The following is a 25454-nucleotide window of genomic DNA, read 5'->3' as shown; positions in this document are numbered from 1 at the left end:
TGTTTTAAATGTTTACCAAAAACCTGTCTCTCAGTCTTTCACGTGTGTGTAAGCATACATCAATGCACACAATAACGTGCTGGTCCTTCATGACAACCTAATTGCACTAAATTCACTCAAATGTCATTTTATGGCTTAGATTTGTATTGCTGTGTAAGGGTTAGATTAGTAGAAGTGTGTGACTCGGGGTCAGAGATAGCCACACGGTTTACACTCTGCAGGGCATCCAGACCCGTGTTTCTGGCATGGCGTCTGGACAGCGTCTCGCTGATAACACACTCTGGCCTGTTCAGGGTTAAGCAGCTGTTGACGGCGTGCTGCAGCCGATCAGATCTTACACAACCAGACAATACCTGCTGCCTTTTATCTGTGACTCACTCTGAATTGCGTCGCCTCCTCACGTAAAACAAGCAGAAAATGAAATAAAGAAAACCCCAATGTTAACAATTCTGTGGATGCATTATTGCAAAGGTCCTTCAAATGTTCTCTTCTATCGAGACGGGAGTCAGGGAACAAAAGGATAAAACATGAGGCAGGTTTCCCAGACACTGAAGTGGACTACTTCTGGAGTAAAGTGTGTTTATTTTAATGAACAGCCCGCAACGAAAGCATAGATTAGTCCAAGGCTTTGGCTGAATGCAAATTCAGGAATGCACGGTGTTCGCGGTATTCCTGCTCTGGAGCGGAGTACTGAACTCAGTCCCTGACCTGTGAATGTAACCAAACCCCCAAATACATTAAGGATGAACTGGTCTGGGACCTGGGGGACAAGGCTAACACCCCTGAACCCCTGACACAGTGGAGACCCATCCAAAAGTGAACACAGGCTCATTGTGTGTCGAGTCCTGCAGGACACATTCGCTCTGTTGTGATTGGACCGGTGAGCTGAGCAAAGACTTTGTGAGTCAATGAATCAAAACTCTCTGAGAGTATGTGTGCACTTTGTATTTATATTTTAGTGGGGTTCAAACATTGCCCCTTTACTCCCGTTTCTTTTAGCGCCTCCATTTCGACACACAAAAAGTAATCCATAAATATACACAAACACACAAGTAAGAAACTCACATACGCACACAAATTGAACTAATGAGGCTTTACAGTCTCCTACGGGCGGCTGAACTCTCCCACTGACTCTCCAGTCTATCAACAGCCTGGCCGGCTTAACGCCAGACCATGTCTAATTCTGCACAGCGCGCTCTCGCTCGCCCTCGCCCTCCCGCTCGCCTCGCTCAGCACCCCCTCCACACAGACGCACTCACAAGTTGACCATGTCTAATGAAGCTCAAAGACCCAAACTCCCTAAAATCCCGCTAATACTGTCTCTGAGGGCTGCTCCCACAGAGAGAGTGTGAGTGCGAGTGTGTGTGTGTTTGGGACAGGGGTTATGCATAATCGAATGCCCTGTAAAGATGAGGGGCATTCAGGGCCGTGACGAAGGACTGGGCCGGATGGTCGGCTGAATGGATGGGTTTGAATGGCAGAGTGAAAGAAAGGGAAGGAACGATGGAAGAATGATATCAGCACGAATGGGAAGCTGTGTAGGTGGGCACGGGGAGCCCGGGTGGGGGCGAAACGAGTGAATGCGGCTGTGAAACCGACTGATTCATGAATCAATGCTGGGATGGGCGAAATAAATGTATTAACCGATGACAGGTTTTCAGGGCTGGCCTGAGAAAAAGCAGGACTATTCACAAGTAGATGAAAACACACACTCACACTCGCTTGTAGGTATGGGAAAGTTCCAAGTGTACTTTAGACTGATACAATGTCCGAGCCACAGTTGCACAATGCACCATGTCAGCAGCGGAATGTTCTGTAGATGCAACAGTAACACCCCAAAGGCAAGAAACAGACCAAGAACAGAGGCAAAATAGTTACGGGAAAAGAAGAAGTAGCAAAGTTAGCCATTTTCATGAGATGAAACGTTCTGAAAATTCTGAGCATAAATATCTGAGGAATAAGAGGGAAATCATCTCTAAGGCAATGTTTTCGATATGTGGGACAACAATATCTCCGTCCTCATGAACGTTTTCTTTAAAATGAGCTGTTTTCCTCAAGTAGAAACACACGACACAACTTCCTCTGTGTAACAGATGCAGAGCTAAAAGCGCGACGTTTAAACACTTCCCATCATCTGTGACATTCATTCGAATTTGTAATAATCATACATCAACTATTTTGTGCAAACACACCGCCATCACACGAGGCATGACAAGCATTCGCTGCAGCACTGCCAAATTCTGCTCTCCTTGCCCATACAGGCTCACAGCTCAGAACAAAGACCTTTCACATTTATAATTTCATAAGCATGCACCTCAAGAGGTAAACAACCTATTTTATGCAGCAGTGTTGAGCAACATTAGAAGGCGCAGCTTAAAGATTAAGCTCTCGTTTCATGCAGCCAGTGGCCAACGCACGTCTGAAGCGCACTCACATTTGAGACACACTTAGGAGCCCAAAACCTGAAGTAGAAAGTGCAGCAGGAATTCAGAATGAAACGATGAGCCGTGCAGGTGGGACAAAGTTCCCTAAAAGCCCCGCAAACTCCTCACAGTGGGGCTTTTGTGTTTTTAATTCACTATTACAAGGAAGAGACGGAGAGAGCGAAAATGTGCAGAGGGAGCGCCTGACCTTCAACCTCCACTACGGGAGCCTGTCTAATGGGACTCATTCTGCATTCCTCCAGAAAACAAATATTGATCCTTTCAGTGAAAGTAAGAGTCAGACGCGGCCAGGAGGGAATGCTGCCAAATCCCGCACTCTCCCCCTGAGCACCAGCGGCAGAGGAACTAAAATATCCATCCCTTTATGAATTTTGCGATCGATACCGCCAAAAAAGCCCCGAGCCCGCTCTTCTCCCCCAGAAGAAAAATGTCGGTTTTACAACAATACCTGTAACCAGTTAACCAGCTTTCCAAAAGATTCCGAGGGCAATTCCGGACCCTAATATTCACAGTAAGTGTGATGCGTTCGTTCGGCTTCTACGTTTGTTTTTTTGTTATTGTTAAAAATGAGACAGCCAAAGCTGAGCTGACACTTATTCACTATTATAGTGGTAGCGAACAAATGCTAATGCTAGCCTGACCCTGCCCTGAGGATGCATTTAGTAAAGTGGGACTGGGACAGGATTGACATCCCTTCCCCTCTTTGCTCCATGCACACACACACACACACTCGAAACATTCCTCACAATTGGTCCTGCCTGGGCCCCTGGAGTGAAGGGTTAGGGGCCAGTCCAGGGGCCTCTGTGATCCGGCCTGACTGATAAGGCTAGCCCCTGTGTGGGCCGAGGACCCTGACTGACAGATCACCGAGGCCACGTCTGCATCAACACATTTTATGTTTTACATGCATGGCTTTACACAGCTACAGGGTTGTGTTGAGGTATGGACAAACAAAAATGATGATGCACATATGATCACTTCCTGATTGGTTCGTTTCAGTCTGTTCCCTGATTCATCATGCTCTTATCCAATGACATTTTTTTTGGGAGAAGCAAAAAAAAAAAAAAAACAACCTGTGTTGAACTCAATGTGGAAAATGGATTACGGATTATCAACGGCACACAGGTTTTTGTTTTAATGTAAAATTAAATTAAATTAAAGTGCAGCACATGGTGCACACAACAAAATGTGTCCTCTGCATTTAACCCATCACCCTTAGTTAGCAGAAGGCAGCGTGAAAGGCAGCTGAGTTTCAGTGTGTGGCCACACCAGGGCACCTCAGTGGCACCTATGCGGTTCGGGATTTGAACCCAAAACCCGTTGATTCCTTACAGTGGCACATGTATTAAATATATCTGACAGAGACGGATTTGGGCATTCCGGTCACTGGCAACACAAATACACAAACCCAACTGCATTATGTATTATGTAGGACAACGGTTTTACATTTAAAAGCACATACACATTCATAATTCATGACTTACATATTCATAACACTGAGGTAGACAACCTAATGACAGGAAATGGATATTTGCGGTACACCTCTTCACGGATACTGGAACTCTACAAACAACTCATACTGCATAGTAAACAATTTATAATTCACAAAAATTAAGCTTCTATGGAATAAAATGTTTTATAATACAATGTACGTGTATGTTTGTACCTGAGTCTCTGGTTTGGCTGGACCGAATCCCTTCAGCTCCTGTCCGTGCCCTTCAACAGAGTCCACTAAACACATTATTAGGAAGATAACTAATCTCACCCCACCCTGCCTCATAAACACAGCGGTATAACATGAGGCCTCGCTGCTAATCCATAATAAAGCATTAAAGATGCAGAGCGTCTGGGAGTCCGCGCTCAACTATCCCCTGAGCTCTGGCCAATTGCTGAGCTCTGCTCCTCATAATTATTAGTGTGTGTGTGTGTGTGTGTGTGTGTGTGTGCATATTTCAAAGAGAATTGAAAGGCCAGAAATGAAAGATGGGAAGAAGAAGACAAGATTCAGGTGCGCTGACTAAAAGACTGATCCATACCAGGCATTTTCGTGGTTAACCAGCCAACCTACTTAAAGGAAAAACTCAATCAGAATTAATCACAGCATTTTTATGCTAAATTCACTCCTTTCTGCAAACTTAAACTCGTCCTGTGGCTCATGCATGTTTCACCAACTCTGACCCGCAGTCAGTGCAGGCAAAGAAAGAAAATCGCTGCCAATGCCAAATACGTTTTAGTCCTCGGTGCTTGTCACAGGCGAGTCTGTCAATAAATCATAAAGTAAACACCTCACTGCAACAACAGCCCCAGCTACACTATGGCAGTGTGTTACGATGTGGGCACATCGTGGTGCATGTTGAATCAAGTCGGGAAATCTCCTGTGAGAGCGTGGGGAGTGGGTGACGTAATCCCAGTTTTAACGTAAGAAACCTGGGGTCACTGCGCAGTTCAGCACAAACCACAGCGTGTTCCTGATTTAAACATGATTTATGCATTGACATATACATGTAGTACAAACTTACAGTCATCTGGGTACAGTAGAAGAGCAGAGGAGTCCAAGAGCCAGTAAGGGCAGTGTTACCCACTGTAAAAAATCCCCAGCAGGGGAGAGAACAGGCAGTTCCAATAATGGGGAAGGTGAGGGGGGAGGGGGGTTCACTCCCAAATTCTTTTCTGTATAAAAAGTGGGGTCACAAAAGAAAACCGTTCCCTGAACCACTTGAAAGCTAAATGAACTTGAGAATGGGGAGAGCGAGCGAGAGCGAAAGATGCAGAGAAAGAGCAAGGAAAGCAAGAGAGAGGGATAATCACAGTAGCCAGATCCTAAATCGTACCAGCATCTTAAAATTAGCGTATTTTGAGAAAAATAATCTTACACATGCAAAATCTGCATATCATGATGGACTGTGCACATATTATAGTGTATAATGCAAGTTTTACAGCCCAGAACATCATTTTACAGGTTGTACCAGTGACAGAACGCTTGACTGTTCGTGCCAGCTATAGGCTTTAACCACCCAGTAAAACTGGGGTCTCCAAATCATTTCTGTAAATCTGATGGCAATGTTGCATATGTTTACTCTTTGCATCTTCCGTAATTGCAACTCCGGCATGCAAATCCACGTTTATTTACTTTGTGTGTCACCACGTGTCACATTGTGGTTTGATTGGCTGTAAAGGCACAAGCCAAGTATGTCTGTGCAGCCAGATGAATTTGTACCTTGTTGTGCTAATTAAATAATTAAGCCATGACTTGAAGGGGTAAATCATTGTACATTATGGGATCTGGGTAATTAATTATTGTATGTTTTACAGAGTGTAAAATTATGGTACAAAGACGATAATTATTGTACGTCTGGCAACAATGGGGATCATGTCCAAACAGGGTTGGGATGCAAGGCAATACATGTAACAGTGATTTACATTTACATTTAGAGCATTTATCAGACGACCTTATCCAGAGCGACTTACAATCAGTAGTTACAGGGACAGTCCCCCCCTGGAGCAACTCAGGGTTAAGTGTCTTGCTCAGGGACACAATGGTAGTAAGTGGGATTCGAACCCGGGTCTTCTGGTTCATAGGCGAGTGTGTTACCCACTAGGCTACTACCTCCCCCCAGTGTGATTCAGAAAAATGCATGTTACCGATAACAATGTTGGGTACTGAAAACATCTTCTGTGAAAAAACCCAGTTCCTTGTCAGCCAGGACTTTTTAAGCATGCAATTGTATTTCAATATGTATTCTGTAGGTTTTCTTTAAAATAATTCTACTGTAGAACGGAATACATTTATGGCAGACATACAGACAGATAAGGAGATAGATAGATAGATAGATAGATAGATTGATAGACAAGTTAGATAGATAGATAGATAGATAGATAGATAGATAGATAGATAGATAGATAGATAAGATAGATAGATAGATAGATAGACAAGTTAGATAGATAGATAGAGATAGATAGATAGACAAGTTAGATAGATAGATAGATAGATAGATAGATAGATAGATAGATAGATAAAAAATATATTCTCGCACTTTTCAGAAACTGTCCATGTCTGTGAATGTGTTGAAAGTGTCTAGTTGTTTGTCTCTCTCAGCCCTTCCCAGTCGCGTGAATGGCTGCTCTGTCCGACCCGCCAACTGGCTGCTGTGGGACACTGACCCTCTTCAGGGCGCGAACCGACCGGCTCTCCCGGCGTCGGCGGCGGCGGACTCTCCCGCCTGGTTCGGTGCCAAAACTAACGATGCTACCGCCGCCGAGGCGGAATATCAAACAGCAACAGCGAGCTTTTCGTCGCGTCCATTTCACCTCCGTCCGCGTCGCTTCTCTCGGTTCATTCCTTCTGCTCGGACAAAAGCGCCGCGGCAGCATTACAAAGTTCGAGGCGGCACAAAGTTTAAAGAATAAGCATTAAATAAGCATAAAAGAAAAAGAAAATAAATTCCCCCACGAAGCCTTTCATTGAACAAGCCGCTGCTTCATTCCGGGCTTCTGGGATGCTGCTGGCAAATCCCCCTTAAAGCAGGTGCTTCAACACGTTCCACCCAGACCGAACAATGGCGAGATTCATGCGATTCAGGCTGAAAACCTCCATTTCTCCCCCCAGATACATCCAATCAGAGCAAACCGTGTTGTAAAAAAAAATCATCTGTGTGTAATTTTATTTTATTATAAGTCAATTTTCTTTGTTGCCCAGACAACAGTTTGCAAGTCGCACTACCATTTAATCTAAAAAAAAGAGACATTTTACTAACACAGTCTCATGAACATTAAAATATAAATAAATAGCATTATCATTAAAAAAAAATCATACTGTGGATGTCATCTTGTTACACATGATCACTGATCTACATTTTCTATACAGCTATATTTAATAAAAAATAAAAAAAAACATCATCAGCCACATGTTAGCCTAGAGTCTATAAAAATACAAGGGCCATGAAATAACCTTCATTCGGTGAATGCCATTTAAAGGTTGGTTAATTTTTCTTCACCTCCACTCTTTAACAGAACATTAGCTTTAACGGCCGTGGAATGGAGCGAGTTTTACACCGTGAGGAAAGAGGGCAGAGATGGGAGAAGGCGAAGGGGGTTTAAAAAAAAGAGAGAAATATGGCCCCTGTCCTAAAAAGGGGGCAGAAAAGGGCTGGGTTACACATCAACAGGGTGGATGAAGTTTTCACTCTGATCCTGAGTGTGAAAACCCTTCACTGACCGGTCACTTCAACGCACCAAAGCATGCAAGACAATGCATGAGTGGATCGAGTGGAAGTGGGGAAAGATGGGGAGACAAAGAGGAGAGGAGGTTTCTTTTTTTGTTGTTGTTGTCTTTAATCCCACATGGAGGTGATCGGTCCAGTTCCTACATCTCTCATTCGCATTCACACAGGCGACGATGCACACACAGCACAGACATCGAGGGCAGGGCTGCAAACGTGGAGAACAAAGGGACTCACACATAAACAATGGGGATGGTGTGAAGTAGACCGCCACGGCGTCCGTCAGATCGCTGAGCGCGCTGGACAAGACGCGTGACAGACGGACAGACGGACGGATTGAGGAGGAGGAAGCATTTCAACTCACCAGTGAAAAGTCACCAGACTGGCATTCTTGCAGAGGTTAGTCTCACACTGTACACGCTCCCTACACAACGGAGAGGGAGAAAGGAATCATTTACTTCTCCCCTCACTCTTCTTTAACGCAGGATGCCTGACTCTGTGTGTGAGTGTGAGTGTGTGTGCGTGTGTGTGTGCGTGTGTAAAAGTTGAAGTGGGGGCGCTGTTAATGTGTGCTATGAAGCATGCAGCTCTGTGAAAAACAAACCGTTAACTTTGTGAATGGGGAGGGGGTCTCAGAGTACTGATGGTCATGGGGCAAGGGGGTGGGGTGTGGGGGTTCAGACGACCCCTATCAGGGTGGACTGAACCAGACGTCTGTGACAGGAAGGTCAGGGGGAAGGGATGGTTAGCAGCCCAGTGAAACCTCTCACCGCTTCCCCATTCACTCCATTCACTCAGGCTGATGGCCACAGGCAGCCAGCAGCATTTCAAGTGTCACCAGCGAGGCTCTGTGCTGATGGCAGGAACAGGCTTTTGGTCTTTTGTGGAAAGGGACCTTAATCAGCTCAGCTGGTTAATTACACTGCTTCACTGGAACACAAATTAACGACTGACTGTTCTTTTATTCTGTTTTTCAGAGTAAATGAAACGCCAAAAAAACTTCTTTGAATAAACTGAAAGTCTCAGAATATCTGCGTCTGTGTGTGTATGTGTGCCATTTTTGTCATTTATGTGCTTCGCCTACATGCTTGTGCGACTGCTACAAAGCGCAGATGTGAATAGCTAACGCTGAACTAGACTATATCTCATCTTTCAACACAGCATTTTTCAACCTTCTTACGGGGTATGAACATGCCTAGGCCCGGAAAGACTAAAGAACTGTGCCAACATATAACAGTGGGATTTATCTGAGCTGACAGCAACCACTGGATTGAGCATGGCACCATGATTGGGTCATGATTGCGAAAGGACGACACGCAAATCTGTGAAGCGCTCCTAGCGAATACGGAAACAGACCTGCAATCAGAAGGTGCCACTGAGCAAGGTACCGTCCCCACACACTGCTCCCCGGGTGCCTTTCATGGCTGCCCACTGCTCACTGATAGGTCAAAAGCAGAGGACACATTTAGTTGTGTCACCGTGTGCTGAGCTGCAGTGTTTCACAATGACAATCACTTCACTTTCACTTTAAAGTTAAAATCACACTAGAAACATCAAAAATTAAATTCAGTATTTGTACAAGTGATTTTTCATCATCAATAATTACAAAAGGTTTCCGACATTTACTGCCCTTTTCCAGATAATGACATAATTAAACAGACAAATACATGATTATATGAATTGCAATGGATTATCAGCAATCAGTACAATCTAAGGGTGGGGTACTAGACTGTGATTGTGTACATAGTAAAGCTGTGATGGGGATAATACACAGGCTGCGGCTTATCTCGTATCTCATATCTCGTAAAATTTGATTAAATCAAAAGGACTTGTTGTCCTCACACCTGGCAAAACCACCTCTTCTAACAACTGACAAATAAATCATCCAGCAGGAAAAAAGAAAGTTTCATGTCTGACAAAAGAGGCTCTCCAGCGACACTCAACATGTCTCAGCCTCTCAGCTCAGCCTCCCAGAGGAGCTGTCTGTCAGACCGGAGATTCGTTTCCAGGCCCTGACTCAAATCTGAGAATTAAAAAACTCAGCGGGAAAAACAAACGGGGAAAGAGTGGAGCGTTTGAAGCCTCCGTCTGATCATAATTAGTCTAATTTGCAGGCATTGTGAGCCTTTTTTTGTGTGTGTGCGTACTGAGGGCGGAGAGAGCCGTGTGACGTGTTTATCACACATTTAAATCCCAACAGCGCTGTGAAACTGCAGCCACAAACGAATTCTAAACTAACGACGACACTGTAGTGCTGGAACGTGGTCAATATTCTCCCATCAGCCTACTCATCTACCATGTTCCTCCTCGTCACTTTCTGGTTCCACACAATAAAAGCTGCTTATTTTCTGCTATCGTACCATCATGCTGCAGGGAAGGGGGCAAATCGGCACCCAAGTCGACACATTAATCTAACCCCTGGTGACCAAGTAACATTAGCTGTAATCTTCTGCCCCGGCGCGAGTGCAAAATGTAACTAATGGATGAATGGACTGTGAAAACTCAACATCTTGACTCCTCTGTTATGGAAGATGAATGCTAACTTGCAGCCTTAGTCATAATGGCTTTAACCTGAAACAACGGGACTTGCATGCAAAAGGTTCCACAGGTGTGCATTTTTCACAGGGTGCATCACGCTGCGCTGCGCCGCACTGTGCTGAGCTCATTTGCATTTCTATTACAAGTTGAATGGAGCGCGGCCGCACCCACCCGTGGTCATTTTGGACTCTCTACTGAGCAGGGTCAAACCATGCTGGGTTCACCTCCAGGTCCACAACAAAGGCTGTTTAGAAATCTTTACATTAATTGAGACTGGATTACGACAGCAATAGATTACGGCAACATGTGATTGAAGTGAAAATTTTCAGTGGGTTCATTGCCATTGTCCACACTGCATGAGGTAGCGTGGTTCCTTTCTGTGTGTTGCCTGTGTTTGTGTATGTATGCACTTGTGTGTACACGTTTAACTGTGCAGTGGTCTGTGTGCGGCTTATTTATGGTTTTGTGTGTGTATGTGTTTGTTTTGTCCGTCTTCACAGCTTGATGTGAAGACTCATGTACTGACATGGAGATTAATACTCTGTGGAGCGATTCCAGGAGGAGAAGCGCTACGCTTCTCCACTTACATCTGCCCAGACGTGATTATTTATCCACGTCATAATCACACATCTTTCACAAAGCCACAAACACTGCATTTCTCAACAGGGGAGGACATGTATGAAAAGAATATTTTGCCATTTTTAAACATGTTTGGACACACAAGTATGCAAACCTGAATAAATGAAGCTAAATATGAATTGAACAGGTTTCTGAGTGAAATCGTTCTGTATTCGTTTATAGCTGCGTCTCCATGGCCACTATGAAGATGTTCATATCTGCTCCCTGTCTTGCGGTACCCAGACTGGCAGGAACCCCCTACCCCCCAATGGCTCATGTTTAGGAACACTGTTACCAGGGCAACTGTTTGGGAAGCCATTTCTTTTCTCTTTTCAGACGGACAGATGAGAAGGTGATGAGTTTGGCAACAAAACATGAAAGTAAAGAGTGATTTATGTCTGTCTGTCCCTCAGGTGTGTGTGTGTGTTGGTGTGTGTGTGTGTGAGACCTGTCAGAGCTTAATAAAACAAGCACAGCTCCAAACATCACCTGACCTCAGGGGGAAAAAAACTAAAGGAGAAGCGAGGAAGAAATGAGGAAAACTGTGGTGAAGGAGAGTTATGAGCAGGAAGGATGAGCATCTCAGGCAGAGAGGGACTCCTGATCTCTTTCCAATCTGCGCTCTGGCCATTTATCAGCTGGTAAAAGTGACAGAAAAGAATTACAGAGATTGACAACATTCGTTTCAAGTCTAACTCCAATTGCACCTCAGCTCACACCATGCACTGGCTGTTTCATTTGAAATCTGCTCAGGAGAGAATGCAGAAAGGGCTGAAAACCAGTGAACAAAAAAAGCTTAATATCCACGTTATGAAAACCTTTTCAACAGGTTACTGTGAGTCTGATTAAATGCCATCCCAGAGGAAAATGGAGCACAAGGGAAAATCATCTAAGGTTGTTCCTGGATCAAGGCTCAATAAACATAATGGCAATTAATAGCAAACATAAATCATGGCTCCGTGGGGAAAAAAAAGAAAGAAAGAAAGAAAGAAAGAAAGGAAGCCTCAAGTCCAACAGAGCAAGGTTGACAAATGGCCCTAATGGCATGCCATTTCCCTAACCTTTACCAGGGGATTCATCTTGCTTAGTAACGCCTGATAGACGGATGAACCCCTAGAGTGTGGAGTTTGTACAGCTGAGGAAAGAGAAGGCTGAGCCTCATAACTTTGCACAGTCGACACGATTCATACCAGAAAGAAATGCACCTGATAAATTAGATTCAGCCAGGAATCTTGGGAAAGCCAATGTGTAATTGGTCCAGTCATAAGTTTATTTAAGTGGTGGCCTAACGGTTTAGGAAGCGCCCCATATTCAGAAGGTTTGAATCCCGATCTGCCAAGATGCCACTGAGGTGCCAATGAGCAAAGCACCGTCCCCACACACTGCATCACCAAGGGTGATGGTTAAAGGCAGAGGACACATTTTGTTGTGTCACCGTATGCTGTGCTGCAGTGTTTCACAATGACAATCACTTCACTTTAACTTCACTATTCTCCCTTCATAGCTGTCCTCAGATTCCTTCTCTCTACCATTCTTGTTTTTGAATAAGAGATATTCTACCTTTACTAATGTTCCGCAGCTCATAACAGATCTTTTTAGTCAAATCACATTTACAATTTACTCAGTACATTTGCACAATAAATATTTAAAATGTATCCCTCCTTGGGCAATATTAGATGGCCCATGTCTACAGATCAGAAGATATAGACACATGAAGTGACATTAACAGTTAAGTAACATTTATTTGTGACAGTATCCTAAGAGGGCCACTGTCCTCCAAAACCCAGAAACAATCATGGTGAACTCACGGGAAGTGCTGAGGTGGACCCAACAGTGAGTGTGTGTCTGTGGGTGTCACTGAAAAGCTACTCAGCTAATGGAGGAGGATCTGAACTTTAATAATGGGGATGCAGCGAGAGAAAGATTTGACCTTGCTGTCAGAATCCATTTAGTCCCCTATACCCAGCCAGGCAATCCCATAATCCCCTTGAGGTGTTGAAAGGTAGAAGAAGTGGGAACCAGGCTCACCAGAGTAGACCAGTTCCTCCAGAACACAACACCTCTCCTCCCCTACAGAGAAGCCATCAATGGCCCCCTTGTCCCGGACACAGCACAGCACTGTGAGGCCATCAGGGCTGGAAGCAGAAATATTTGCTTTTAATATTTTAAACATTTCACCGACCAGTTTTATACAAACCTGCCTGTGTTGCCTTTTCTGCTTCTGGGTGTTTCCACTAGCAGGTCTGTGCTTTCATAGACCACCTCCACCCACACTAGATTAACTCCAGAATGGTCCACATGTCTCCCCTCCATCACAATCCTCCCCTTACTCCGTTTATACACTCCGCTTCCTGATCAAGGTTGGCACTGAGAATTTTACTTAATGTACTATTGTGTTTTCTGTTGACGAATTCTTTCTAAATGTCATGCCAATGGATGCTGTTATTAAAACAGCTGTTAGTGGTTGTTTGATACATAATAATTCATCTGAATTGTGATAGCTGTAATGTTTTAATCTCATTACACTGTAAATAGCCCATGAAGTGCTTTATCATAATAACATTTACAGTGGTAGGCATTATAATGAGCATAGATGACATCATGTGTACTGTCTTTACATACAGATGAGCAGATTTCAATGCCTAAATCCGGAATAATGTCACTTTCGCTGTAGTCAGAATGAGCTGATATAAAACCACACAGGCAGAGGTCAGCAAAAATGTTTAGATAGCTGTCCCAAGGGCGACATGGCTCTTACAGGCTCTAGAATGCGCTGCACAGATGTGGGATAGTACAGAGATACACAGCACATGTGGCCGTGTACTCACAGTCTACAGAGAGCACTATCCAAACACTGCTAATAGATCTGGGAGTGCTCCCCTCCACCAGGCCCACATCACGCTTCAAAGCGACCCCATGTCCCCCCAACAAGCTCCTTAGAAGCCTCGAGGAAAGATTTCTCCTCACTGTCGTTGGGATGAAGGCCAATTTGTGTGTGTGTGTGTGTGTGTCATTTTAGTTGAAACTTCGCCAAGCGCCTTTGTGATAACTCACATAGCAGAAAGACAGTGCCAAAAAGACAGAAGAAACTTTTGGCTGTGTGGTTAGAGGGCTGTCATTTAAAACGAGAGTTACCTGACCAACTCCCAGCACAATCGAAAAAGTTGATGCAAAATGGCATGGCTTTTGGCTCAATTTTGGACTGAAAATGTGAACAGTGAACAGTTATGCATACCCAAAATTTGAACACCAGCTAAAGCAGCAGAACGGTGTGATTTTAAGGGCTGAAATCTCACTATAAACAAAAAGTGTAGGTCCATCGAAGCCAGGGCTTTGGGGATATTTTAAAATGTCTGTCTGGTCTATTTACTTACTTTTCTGTCCGTGGGGTTCCAATTGGATTTTTCAATTTGATGCCTGTCTGCGGCGTGGCAATGTGCTGGGGCCCAGTGACAGAATGAGGATGGTGGGTTGCACCGAGAGGGACGCCTAATTGAGCTGACAGTCACTCGACATTTGAGTCATATCACATTTCACACAGCCCGCCAAGGACTATATTACAGGCACGCCGAGGGCAACTTACAGGGGTCCTGGCAGGGTGAAGATTATCCTATAGTGTCTTTAGTTACATCTTGCTGTTCTGCTTTACAACACCTGATCCCAGATCAGGACCAGAATACCCCAGTCCGAAGCCACTGGCCGTTCATATGTACAGGCCACTGAATAATTAAATTTCATTTAGGCTGATATGAGATCTGCCTTATCGGTTTCACGCCACAATACACTAGAGTGTCCAGACCCTGACTCCAGAAATGTTGCACTTCTCATCAGAATCGAACTTAAAATTGAAATAACTAGATTAACTATTGTAATTTCACTTAAATATTTAAGGAAGCAATTAAGATTCCTAGTTAAGTAAAGATGACTTTTCTAGACAAAAGATGACTTTTCTAGACAAAAGATGACTACTATCAATTGTGTTAGTATGTAAGGACATATTGTGGGTGATTAGAACAGTGTTTCTAATAAATCGATTATTCTGCAGCCTGTCAGGGTCCGGTTCACACACAGCTGAAAAGTAAAGGCTGTGGTCACTGCTTCCATTCTTAAAATCTCTAAATAGCCCCGGCCAGCACAGCCATCATTGGATATTAATGCAGCGCTGCAGGAGTGCTGGTCGATCCTGACGCTCATTCGGTGCATCAACACGGACCGGATTTGCACGCGTGGGTCTGTACCGGAGAATTCGACCCGGGAGGGTAACCACACTCTACTCAAGCGTGCCGGCGGCGCGGTGCTTCTGGTTCTTCACGCCCATTTCTTCAGGAGCGAGTGTGGCGCGAGATGTAGTCTCGCGACACAGTTCTCTGCCCGTGAGTGTGAATGCGTCTAGATCGCTGAAAGCAGAAGATCTGGGTGAGATTCAGAGTTCTACTCCACACGCAAGAGAAAAAAGCTTTAAGCTCAGGGTCCGGTAGCAGTCAATAAGAAATGGTTTATTGCCCACAATGAACTGAACAGGAGGAACACAACACTATATATTTGCGTCAAAGAAGCTGTCAAAAACAATACAGCCTTGCACAAGGATAACGGTGGACCCCGTCGGCCCCGTCCGCCGTCCCGACACGCCCCGCTTCCTGTCGCCAGCCGCCGGAGCGCAGTTAATGAGACAGATGTTCTCCTCGGAAGAGACGGGCATCACCTATTCCACCTCTACCATCTGCTGACTGCGCAGCAGCCTCGATCAATCGCAGACGCTATTCGTTCCGTTTGTTATCGTCAACGAGCAAGAACTGTTTATTGCTCTCAGGAAGACGGGGTCAGTGTCGTGCAGAGAGCGGGGAAATCATCGGCAGCAGAAAAAAAGCAAAATATCCACGCATCTCCCCCGGGCCGAGATCAATCTTGCGGAGACGTGCTGCTCTCAAGCCCAAAAACAGCCGTTTCATTTTCGAGCGTCACGCCTGATTCTGGATCAGGGCGACCAGAAAATCCCCCTAAGGTGCACAATTCATGCTCGGAAAGGACCTCTAAACGGCCTTTTTTCGATTAAGATGCTCTGATCTTCACTTAAACCGGCGTGCCGACTGGTCAGTCCCCTATAACCATCATGCATGTGTCACCAATGGTAATAGGGAACAGCTGTCTTCGAGTCCTTCAGTCTTTGAATCTAGGAAGTGAACCAGTCAAAGCAAAAGTAGGACTGAACACGTAAGCCAAACACGGCACCCATCACAGTTTTAATAGCTCATAAAGAAAATGAAAAACAATCATGTGTCCTCTCCACCAAGAATACCGTTAGGCAAAGCCCGAACGATTTGTGCACAATCCAAGTTTCTGAAAAAGTCACAGAGTGATTTTAAAGGGTAAACTACGAGTAACACAACACAAACATGCATCATGCATATAACCAAAGCGCTGGTCAGAAAAAAAAATGTAAAAAACTGCAGGACTTGAACGAATTTATGAGAAATGCTCACCTGGTGCCTGCGCCCCCTAGCGGAGCTCCGGCCGAACGGCAGGACAACTTGGCTGAGCCCGAACACACAGGCTGAGCATGACGGGGATTGACACCCGCGGACATTACGCGTCTTTCGCTTTACTCGGCGTTCTTGCGTCCTGCTGCTTTGCACGACAACGCACACGTGTTTGCGCTCCGCGAAAACCTCGCGAAAGGCTGAAGTGACTCTTGCAGTTGGCTTCGGCTGCACCGACATCAGTTTCAGCAACTTTCTGCTGGGGTGCCTAATGTCGCCCAATACTGTCGCATTAAGCAGACTCGGAATATGCCTTAACCTAGACAGAAAGTCTTTATCGTCGCATCTGATGCAACTTTTCAGGTCTTAATGCAGCATAACGGGTGACTCCTGCAGAAGTAATGCGACATGCAAAAACAGCGTATTTGGCGAGACCTACGTTGTCTTGTGGCGAGTTCATCCGACCAGCTCCTCTCCTCGCTTGAGAATCCGACGTCTGCGTGTTCGGGGCCGAACTCCCGCCCGCCTCGCACTCCCTGCCTCCGCACCCAGCAGATGTTGGGCTGCTGCGCTCTTGGCGGGCGGGCGCAACCGGCAGCAGGGGCGTCGGGCACCGCAGACCGCTGAGAAATGAACGACGAGCCGCTCTGGCTGCCGGTGGAGGTTGGCCAAAAACACGAAGCGCAAGTGCAGGTGGGTACGAAACACCGTCGGTCAAATGGAGAGGCGATCTGTGGAAATGTGCAAATGCTGCAGAAGTGGGATGTACCCGTCCGGGTTTTGGTACAACCCCCATCCAACCTCGTTGGGGGTGGCTTCCTACCTTTACAATTAGTCTGCGCCGGAGACCGAAAGGGTTAACAGGGTATGAATCAATCTCCAGATTATGAAACTTGCTTTTTAAAAATCTTATTAAAAAAAAAAAAAACGATTTATACTCGTACCAGTAGAATACATACAACTTTTATTTTTGCATAACATCGAAGATGCGAGATGAGGTAATAAATACTCCCACGTCGCACCCATATGGGTGCCGCCACATCCATCACCTGGAGGAGATTTTTCCCGTCATGCACAACGGGTTGCCAGATTTTCACTTTGAATGATGGCACGGCCTTACGAGTTGCAAATTATTTATGCGAAGAGCCAGGGAGTCTTTAAACGTTGCCAACTTTGTACCACTCTGTGCTTTGCTTCTTTTCTTTGCTTTATATTTATTTAAATTTTTGGTTGGAATGAAGTTTGCAAACTGCTTGAGGGTCAAGAGGATTTTTAAACAAGTGCGCATCAACCAATTTATTTTCAGCAGAGGTTAATCTGGTGTTTTAGTCAATATTAAACTAAACTTCCCATGTGAGATTGTTCCAAAATCCTGTCTCAGCTGAATTAGGCAGCATTGAATATGCAGGTCACTTCAATATGCTATGAATAATGTTAGCTCTGTAACATTGCTGCATGTACATTTCACGCTGCCAACCACTATTTAGCAAAGTTTGTCAGGCCATTTGCAAAGCAAGGAAAACTGGAGATATTGGAGATTGTAAAAGACATCAGTAAAACATGTCCCCAGCAGTCCCCTGCCACCATACTAGCATAATGGAATCATGCAATACAGGCTGAGCTGAAAGTTCACAGTTTTTGTACACAATTTCCTGTATTTGCAGATTGAAATGTGCGCAAAGTGCTGTTAAGGTGGCAGCGTCCCCAGAAAAGACCCTAACCCCACTGATCCTTAAAAAAAGAACAGAAAAAGCGAACCCACCTCTATACCCAGCTGCGAGGTAAAGTGTGAGACAGTTATTCCAACACGTCTTATCAAGTTGGCACAAGGGCAGAGCTGCCATCTGTTACGTTCTCATCATCTTTAGCCCGCCCCTCCACTCCTCCTCCTTAAGTGTGACGGTGTGTGTGTGTGATAAAGACAGAGTGAATGAGAGGGTTGTCCTATACTTCGGGGACTCTCAGTAATTGAAGCAAAGCAAATTGATGAGCACTCTAGGAGCCCCTGGTATCCGCAGATTGGACGTTCCTGAACAGCTCTCTAAGATAATTGCTTTCTCTTTTTCTCATTTTGCTTTCCTTTGTTCCAAATCCTTCTGCTCCCCAGCGCCACCATGCTCCTTGAACTTTTTTTTCTTGAGGACTGTATATTTATTTGATATCATATCTTTATCAAATCCAGACAAAATATCTGTTGCTTGCATGTATGCAGAAACCTTCCCAGATGACTCTTTTCACCCCTAATGATCCATATTAGATCAGAATCTAAAAGAGTCCATGATGCAGAGGACACTGAGCGGCTGAACAGATTTTAAGTGTGTGTGTGCATGGTGAGAGGAAAAAAAAACTGGTGTGTGTGTGTGTCATTGCCCTCTGTAGTTACACTGCTTCTTTTCTCCCCATCGACCCCCTGTTGCCCCATTTCTTGTGGGCTGGACTTTAGAAATGTGTTTATCTCCATTCATTTTTCATAAAGACTCAGGGAGCACATTAACTATTTATCTAGGAGTAAATGCAGTACAGGTTTAGTGCACCGTTGGCAGTATGAGAGGACAAGGTTCTAAGTGTCTAAGTCAACCTGAGCATGGTCGGGTTTTACATAATCTAAGTTAAACTTTTTCAGCAGCCGCTTTGCTTCATGTGCTCCAGCCTGAGGCCTTCATTAGTCACTGCGGCACCAGCCCTGGACCTTCTGGCCAGACAGTCTTCCTTCCGAGCTTAATTCTAATGGGGTATAGGTGTCTGGAAGGTGTCCAACACTCTTTACTTTATGTGATTAGGATGGTTAAGAGCTCCTGTTCGAGATGCCAGCATCTGGTATATCCTGGGTATACATCCAAGCACTCAACCCAACATGTCCACACAAGACAAGAACACTGAATGAAAGGCATCAATATGCTGAGAAGAGAGACCACCTTCGTCTGCAGGGAACTGGAAATTAGAATGGCAGTGGAACAATTAACATTAGGCAGCCTCTGATACATGCGGCACTCTGGTTCTCTACTCCTGGTGGGATGTTAGCCAGAAGTCGATTTGCCCCTTCGTTCTTGTGGTAATATGTGACTTCATTGTTTCTTACAAACAAAACGTTGAACCTTACCTGCAGGCTTCATTTCAGTTCAATTCGATTCTATTTGGTTCAGTCTAGTGCAGCTCAGCTCAGTGCTGCTGTTAAAAAAGTTCATTGTCATTGAGCAGGTTTGTAGACTTAGGTCTGAGAGGTAGGAGCACCAAACTCTGCATGTTTTTCACAGATACTTTCACACTTATCCTCTGCTGTCAGGCAGACTAGTGATCTTAAGATATCTTTAGAATCAGCCTACATGAGCTGGATGACTTTATGTATTCAGAATTAATGCACCATTATAATTATGACTCATGTCCAAAAATATTGAGAATTTCCTCTTTTGAATTTCCCTATTATTTTTTGCCCTCTTTTTGCTTCAAATAGGATTTTTTAACATGATCCTTATGAATCCTGTCATCCCAACAGGATTCATATTTGTGCGAAAATATTCTTTTGATCCACATGCAATAAGATCACCATGTTACAGTAAAACCCAATGCATCCACTGCTTTCTTTTGCATTAATTCTCATTCCACCTACTGGATTAGTTACCTGTGTTTTGCATATTTGCTGTTTCATTCTCTTTCATTTTCATTTTTTGTATTATACAGCACAAGACCACATTTGGTAGCTTTCATACTGCAGTTTATTATCTATCTGTCAGTAGAATTATTTTCATCACATCTAATCTAATTCATATGACCTGTTTAAATGAATGCATTAATTTGATCTTCTTGTTCTATTTCAAAAAATGTTTTTGAAGGTAAAGATGGCTTGACCCCCATGTTCACTTCAAGTGAACCATGACGCACAATCTTGCCCCACAAATTTTAATCTGTGTCCAAAATTGCATTCGCTTCCTTTAAACCGCCTGATTAGTGTCAGAGCACAGGGTGGGCCGCGGCCGGACAGTGACACAGGAAGTCGGCCTGCGTGACTGTCACGGCGAATCAGGGCTAAAACTCCCAGCGCCTGTGTATCAGCTCAGCTAATGGGCTTCTTTCAGTGTGAAGTGGGAGGGCAGAGCAATTTACCCACTACAATTGCCATCATCAGCTTAATCACCAGCATTCAGGAAACTGAAGGGGTACTGAGGGAATTGATTTACCTGGTAGAGTAGTTGCTGTGTGCTTAATCCAGACGATTCGTTTATTCTGAGAAGAGTCACTGCAGAGTTTGGTGCAGCTGTAGAATATTTAATGTTCCCCACTCTCTGTTTTTCCAGGCTATGACCTGATTTTAAGCCACTAGGTCACTTCCTTGGAGTTTGTTAATTGAATATTTTGTTTGTATATTTCGTTTCGTTGCATTCGGCCATTTCCAGACCTGCAGTGTGCAGTATATTTTTTTTAAATGAGGAAATTGAGAGAGTGAAGAGCAGGTCACAGTGCCATGAGTGTTCTCAGCACATGTAATGCAGAAGCAGTATAATATACTGTGTAATAATAATAATAATATATTTTATTTAAACTGCAATTTACAATATCCAAAGAAAACGGGAAAAGAAACAGAAAACAAATAAAATTTGCTCTCTATATTCAAAAGAAATCTCCATAGTTGAGGGGCAGACCCACAGAATGCTGTAGCCAGATTGACTAAGTGGAGCAGAGCGAGTGTAATTCTTTGACATTTTCTTAGCCATTTCCATATATGCATTTGAGAGTGCGAAGACAGACCTTGAATTCAACAGCGGCAAAGACAAGACTCCACTGGAGTGAGTGGAGAACGGGAGTGATATGTTTATGCTTCTGAACTCATACCGAGATCCTAGCTGCAGAATATTGGATATATTGGAGCCTGTGGATTGTATTTATTTTGCAATAGTTTTAAAATGACCAGAAGGGCATGAATTATTGAGGTGGGAGCATTGAAATGATTTGTTTAAAGTGTGGAGAACAACTGAAGGTGCACTTGCAGACATGGATGATGAGAGAGAGACAGGGAGCGAGATCAGGAGACCGCCCAGCGGAGGTGATGGCTAGGGGAGCAGCAGTAGAGTCATTGTGAAATGAGGCAGGCAGTAGAATAGTCTTTGGGCAATCTTCGGCATCATCAATGGCAGATAAATCCGAGGGCTGGGCTGAATCGTAGTCAGGGGACAGGCGAGCGGTGGAACACATCGGGCCGAACAGGAACCAGAGAAGGGTGCATGCAAACAATCGTAAAGAGTAACAGTCAGTCTTCGTGGAGCTTGGTCAATCAGAAAATAAACTTGGCAGCAACAAAAGGATAAACCGCAATGATGAGCGAGCGCTGGATAAGATGGCCGCTGGATGTTTATACAGGACGCTGACCCCGGGCCATCTTCCCTGTGGGGCTGGCGGTGGGATGGCGACCGTGACTTCTTCTTAATGTTTATTTATGTCTCTCCTGAAGATTACGTTACAAATGTCCACTCCTTCTTTTGTCCTCCAGAATAATATAGGCCTGGACAGGCAGTGTTTTCAGTCTGTATATGTGTGTGTGTGTGTGTGTGTGTGTACAAGAGAGAGATGATCTGGGTGTGTCTGATTGCCGGTCATGCCTTTTCGGGCTGCCAAGAATAAAAGGTCATAAAATGAGCTCTGTGCTTACATGATCTCATCCTCCATGTGTTACTGTGTGAAGTCATGATCCAACTCTCATGATCTTTCTCTCATTCCTGCTCTTTAACTCTCACTCTTACTCCATTACTCCACCCTGTCAGCACAGACTGTGGCTGTTTTGAATTTCAGGCCCGTGTCGCGTAACTATGCAGGGTGAATAATAACCTTGATGGATTCTGTGTCTTTATTGTGCTCAGGTCACTGTGTTCAGCTTGTGTCCCTTTCAGTGCTCACAGTGGGGTGCAGGCCATTGTGTCACACTGTACACGCTGCTTTTTAATATTCATTGTGCACATGTTGTTTTTGTGACCTAATGGTGTCCCTCTCACTACATTTCGTTCTTTTTTCAAACTGAAATAATGTGCATCCACCCCACTGTGCTTAGCTGCCTAGGTGGAAAATGTGTCCTCCCTGTTCAGCTCACTGTGTCTGCAGGTGGGGTGTAAGATCTACACTTTCCTCATCCCCCTGCTCTTCCACTGGCCCTTCCTCTGGGCCATAAAATATTCAACAGAACTGGAAGATGGACAGAGGCTTTCATTTTCTCTCTTTTCTCCCTTATTTCCCTCGCCCATGGGCGACTCGTAAATATTAATCCCAGCTCTGCCTTTGTTTCCCTTCTGCAAACCCGTCTGCTCTTCCCCAGCACTTAAACACTTAAACCTGCCCGTGCATCTCTGCTGCTCCATCCGCTTGGTGTCGAGAGTTGGGTCAGTGGGGCAGCACAAACTTTCCCACTTCTGCAGATTTCTGGCTTGTGGGCAAACAGCATTATTGATCAAATGCATTTTAAGCGAAAGAACAACGTTACTGTGTCATAACAGCCGAAATATCAACTTGGATTGGGCGTGTATTTGTTTGACGACTGAACACTCGGTGACCTCAACGCAATAAACAGCCGTTGTTTAAAAGAGGGTTATTTCGTATGATCACTTTTCAGCTCTGGAAAGATCTGACCACTGGACGCGTTCAGCAGAGTGTAACTGGGTGGTGCAGTTGGAGTGCAGCTCTAGCTCTTTCCACGTCTCTCAGGGAAATGACGTCCCCGTTGTGTGTCGCGCACAACTGGCAAGCGCTGCATTATGAGTGATTAGTGTCAGGCAATGCCAATATCATGGCTGAGTGAACTTGAAATATGTTTGTGTGTGTGTGTGTGGGTATGTGGGCTGCTCTGAGTGTGTGAGTGGGAGAGAAATAGAAAAAAACAGCGGCAGGAAGGACAAGGTCAGCTGGGTAAGGGGATGACAGGAGTGAAAAGTGACAGTGTGTAGGGATCACTGTTCCTTTAAAACACTGACAGCTGTCAAACTGTCACCATACTGTTCCAGTTAACACCCCCTAAACACACACAATCCAACACTGGACAGACAGACAAACAGACAGCCAGACAGATAGTCCTACATTTATGTTCATTATGCGTTTGGATTTTATATCTCATAGCTTGGCATATAGTACTATTCATGACTTGTCTTTACAGTGAGTACGGAAAGTATTCAGACCCCCTTAAATTATATACTGTTTTTGTTCTCCTCTTGTTCATATGTTTTTTTTTATTTAGTATGTATTATCTGTGCAGTAATGTTGGCTGGCTTTATCTGTGGATTATGCATGCTCACCCCATGTTGGTGTGTGTTTCCTCCAGGGTCCCCGGGTTTCCTCCCTCTGCCCAAACCTATGCACACTAGGTTTGTTTGTAATTCAAAATTTTGAGTGGTGTATAAATGAAATGTGTGTGTGTGCCCTGCGGTGGTCTGGCACTCCATGCACTTGGTGAGTCCCCACCCTGTGGCGATTGTTCTCCTCTTCTGTTCACCTTTGAGCCATGAGTTAAAAAACCTTTTTTTGGAACCCACCACTTCATTGTAAGGTCAGGTGTTTTGGCCAGCACTGTTAGTGCGGTCTCACGAAGGCTTTGAAATCAGATTATCCTCTGTGAAGCATCCGTCCATTATCGGATTTCTGAGATCAAACTGGTTCTTAATATGTGAAGACATTAATGCTCCCAGACAATACTGCAGTTGTTACCAAAAGGCCCTTTTTTCAAGAACTGGCAGCTTAATTTGAACGAAATATGAAGAAATTAGATTTTTTTTCCTGTTCCTCTGGGATTGTTCACACTGATCATTTATAAAAATCATTGTACAAAAAACTGATGTGAATGGATAAAAGTAACACATGAATTAGAACAGTAATTATTATGTGTGAACCTTTTAGGTGTGAACCTTCAATGCTCTCACGATTCGATTTGATTATTAATGCCTCGATTTGTCGATGCATCGCGATACATTATTTCACATGATGTTGTCAAATACAAGAGTTAAGGTCTCGTTCACCTGTGTGGACACTTTGATTTGCTCCAATAAGTTGAACAACTGTCACGTTCAGTCCGTGCTCACCTGACTCCTAGTTCAGACGTCCGTGGCATCAGGTGAGCATGGACTGAATGGCGACAGTTCCTCTGCTTATTGGAACAAATCTAAAGCTGTTTCCAGTACAAATGTGGCACGTGCTGCATCGGGGTATGCTGTTCTTCTAAAAAAACAGCGAGTTGAGCTCAATGTGCTTGGGCTCAGGTCAAAAAATAGCCGTGGTTTTCTAAACTCCCGGTAAGAGAGTCGTGTTGCAGATCTCTGGACACTTGGAGACCGATAAGATCAGCTTTTCCTCCATTCCCACTTTGTGTGTGTTTCAGGAGCAGGCCAAACATGAGCCCGCTTCGTTTCTATTGGTTGTGTGAAAACTGAATCACGGCGCGCAGCGGTCAATGCTCAACTCATTTCAACTTTAACAGCAGTGCGCACATTAGTGTTAGTGAAAAAAAACTAGTCACATCAGTAGGAAACGTTCTTTTTCACAATAAAATATCATTTATGCACATTCTGCATAATGAAATTCAGGTGCACACTTCAGTGGTAAAGTGCAAAGTAACATTCAGATCTTGGTGATGCTACATTGGGTCAGTGTTCATGAAGTTTGCCAGACTTCAGGAGTGGTGCTGTCATGGCGGAGAAGGAAACTTTGTTTTTAAAAATGTAAAAACCTGAGAGGAATCCTGCTTTTAGGAGATGCGCGCACAGAAAATGTGTTTGTCAAACAGGATCTACCTGCTCAGGTGAGCAGGCACCGCTGACCTGGAAGTAATGGCCTGTATGTACAGCAGCACGGGGCTTTAAAACAGATGCTTTTTCACCTACGCTCTCAGTTTAAAATAGATCTGAGTCACTCTGAGCAGTGGGAGATTTGCCTTCATGTGTGCCGTTTTAGGTTAGGCTTTTTCTCAGGGCGGAACTCTGTCTGATAAACCCTCTCTGCAGCAACAAGCATGTTTTGGGGCCATGTGAAAGCAGTGTTTGACAGCATGGCCACCAAGGTTGCAGCGATCAAGTTGACCAATATATACAAACCATCAGCACTGCTACACCGTCTGCAGCCTGCATTTAACGCACCAAAATACATACAGGGTCTGTACGAAAGTCAGAAAGGCAGAAACCGCATACTGAGCATTC

The 25454-nt window shown here is 44.5% G+C and overlaps 2 protein-coding genes across 5 annotated transcripts in view; one reads left to right on the top strand and one right to left on the bottom strand.

Moving 5' to 3' along the window:
* sema5bb (sema domain, seven thrombospondin repeats (type 1 and type 1-like), transmembrane domain (TM) and short cytoplasmic domain, (semaphorin) 5Bb) overlaps window positions 1-16866 on the bottom strand; it is a 42593-nt gene extending 25727 nt beyond the window's left edge. Inside the window, exons 1-2 of one of the 4 annotated variants that reach the window (XM_028981506.1) lie at window positions 16736-16826; window positions 12848-12954 (exon numbers count right to left, since the gene is read on the bottom strand). The gene's annotated coding sequence lies outside the window, so the exon portion shown is untranslated. Of the gene's footprint in view, window positions 1-4110; window positions 4337-8027; window positions 8088-12847; window positions 12955-16735 lie in introns of those variants that run through there. The other 3 variants (XM_028981508.1, XM_028981505.1, XM_028981507.1) reach the window with 3 other exon arrangements.
* Window positions 16867-16911: 45 nt separating this feature from the next.
* Window positions 16912-25454, top strand: part of cacnb4b (calcium channel, voltage-dependent, beta 4b subunit) — a 30099-nt gene continuing 21556 nt past the window's right edge. The window contains exon 1 of the mRNA XM_028981510.1: window positions 16912-16989. Coding sequence (XP_028837343.1) covers window positions 16927-16989 — 63 coding nt within the window. The 5' untranslated portion in view covers window positions 16912-16926. The remainder of the gene's footprint in view (window positions 16990-25454) is intronic.

This window comes from Denticeps clupeoides, chromosome 5 (genome assembly GCF_900700375.1).
Source record: "Denticeps clupeoides chromosome 5, fDenClu1.1, whole genome shotgun sequence".
Lineage (NCBI taxonomy): Eukaryota > Metazoa > Chordata > Actinopteri > Clupeiformes > Denticipitidae > Denticeps > Denticeps clupeoides.
The sequence above is the reverse complement of the archived record's forward strand: the minus strand, read 5'-3'. Positions and strand labels throughout refer to the sequence as shown.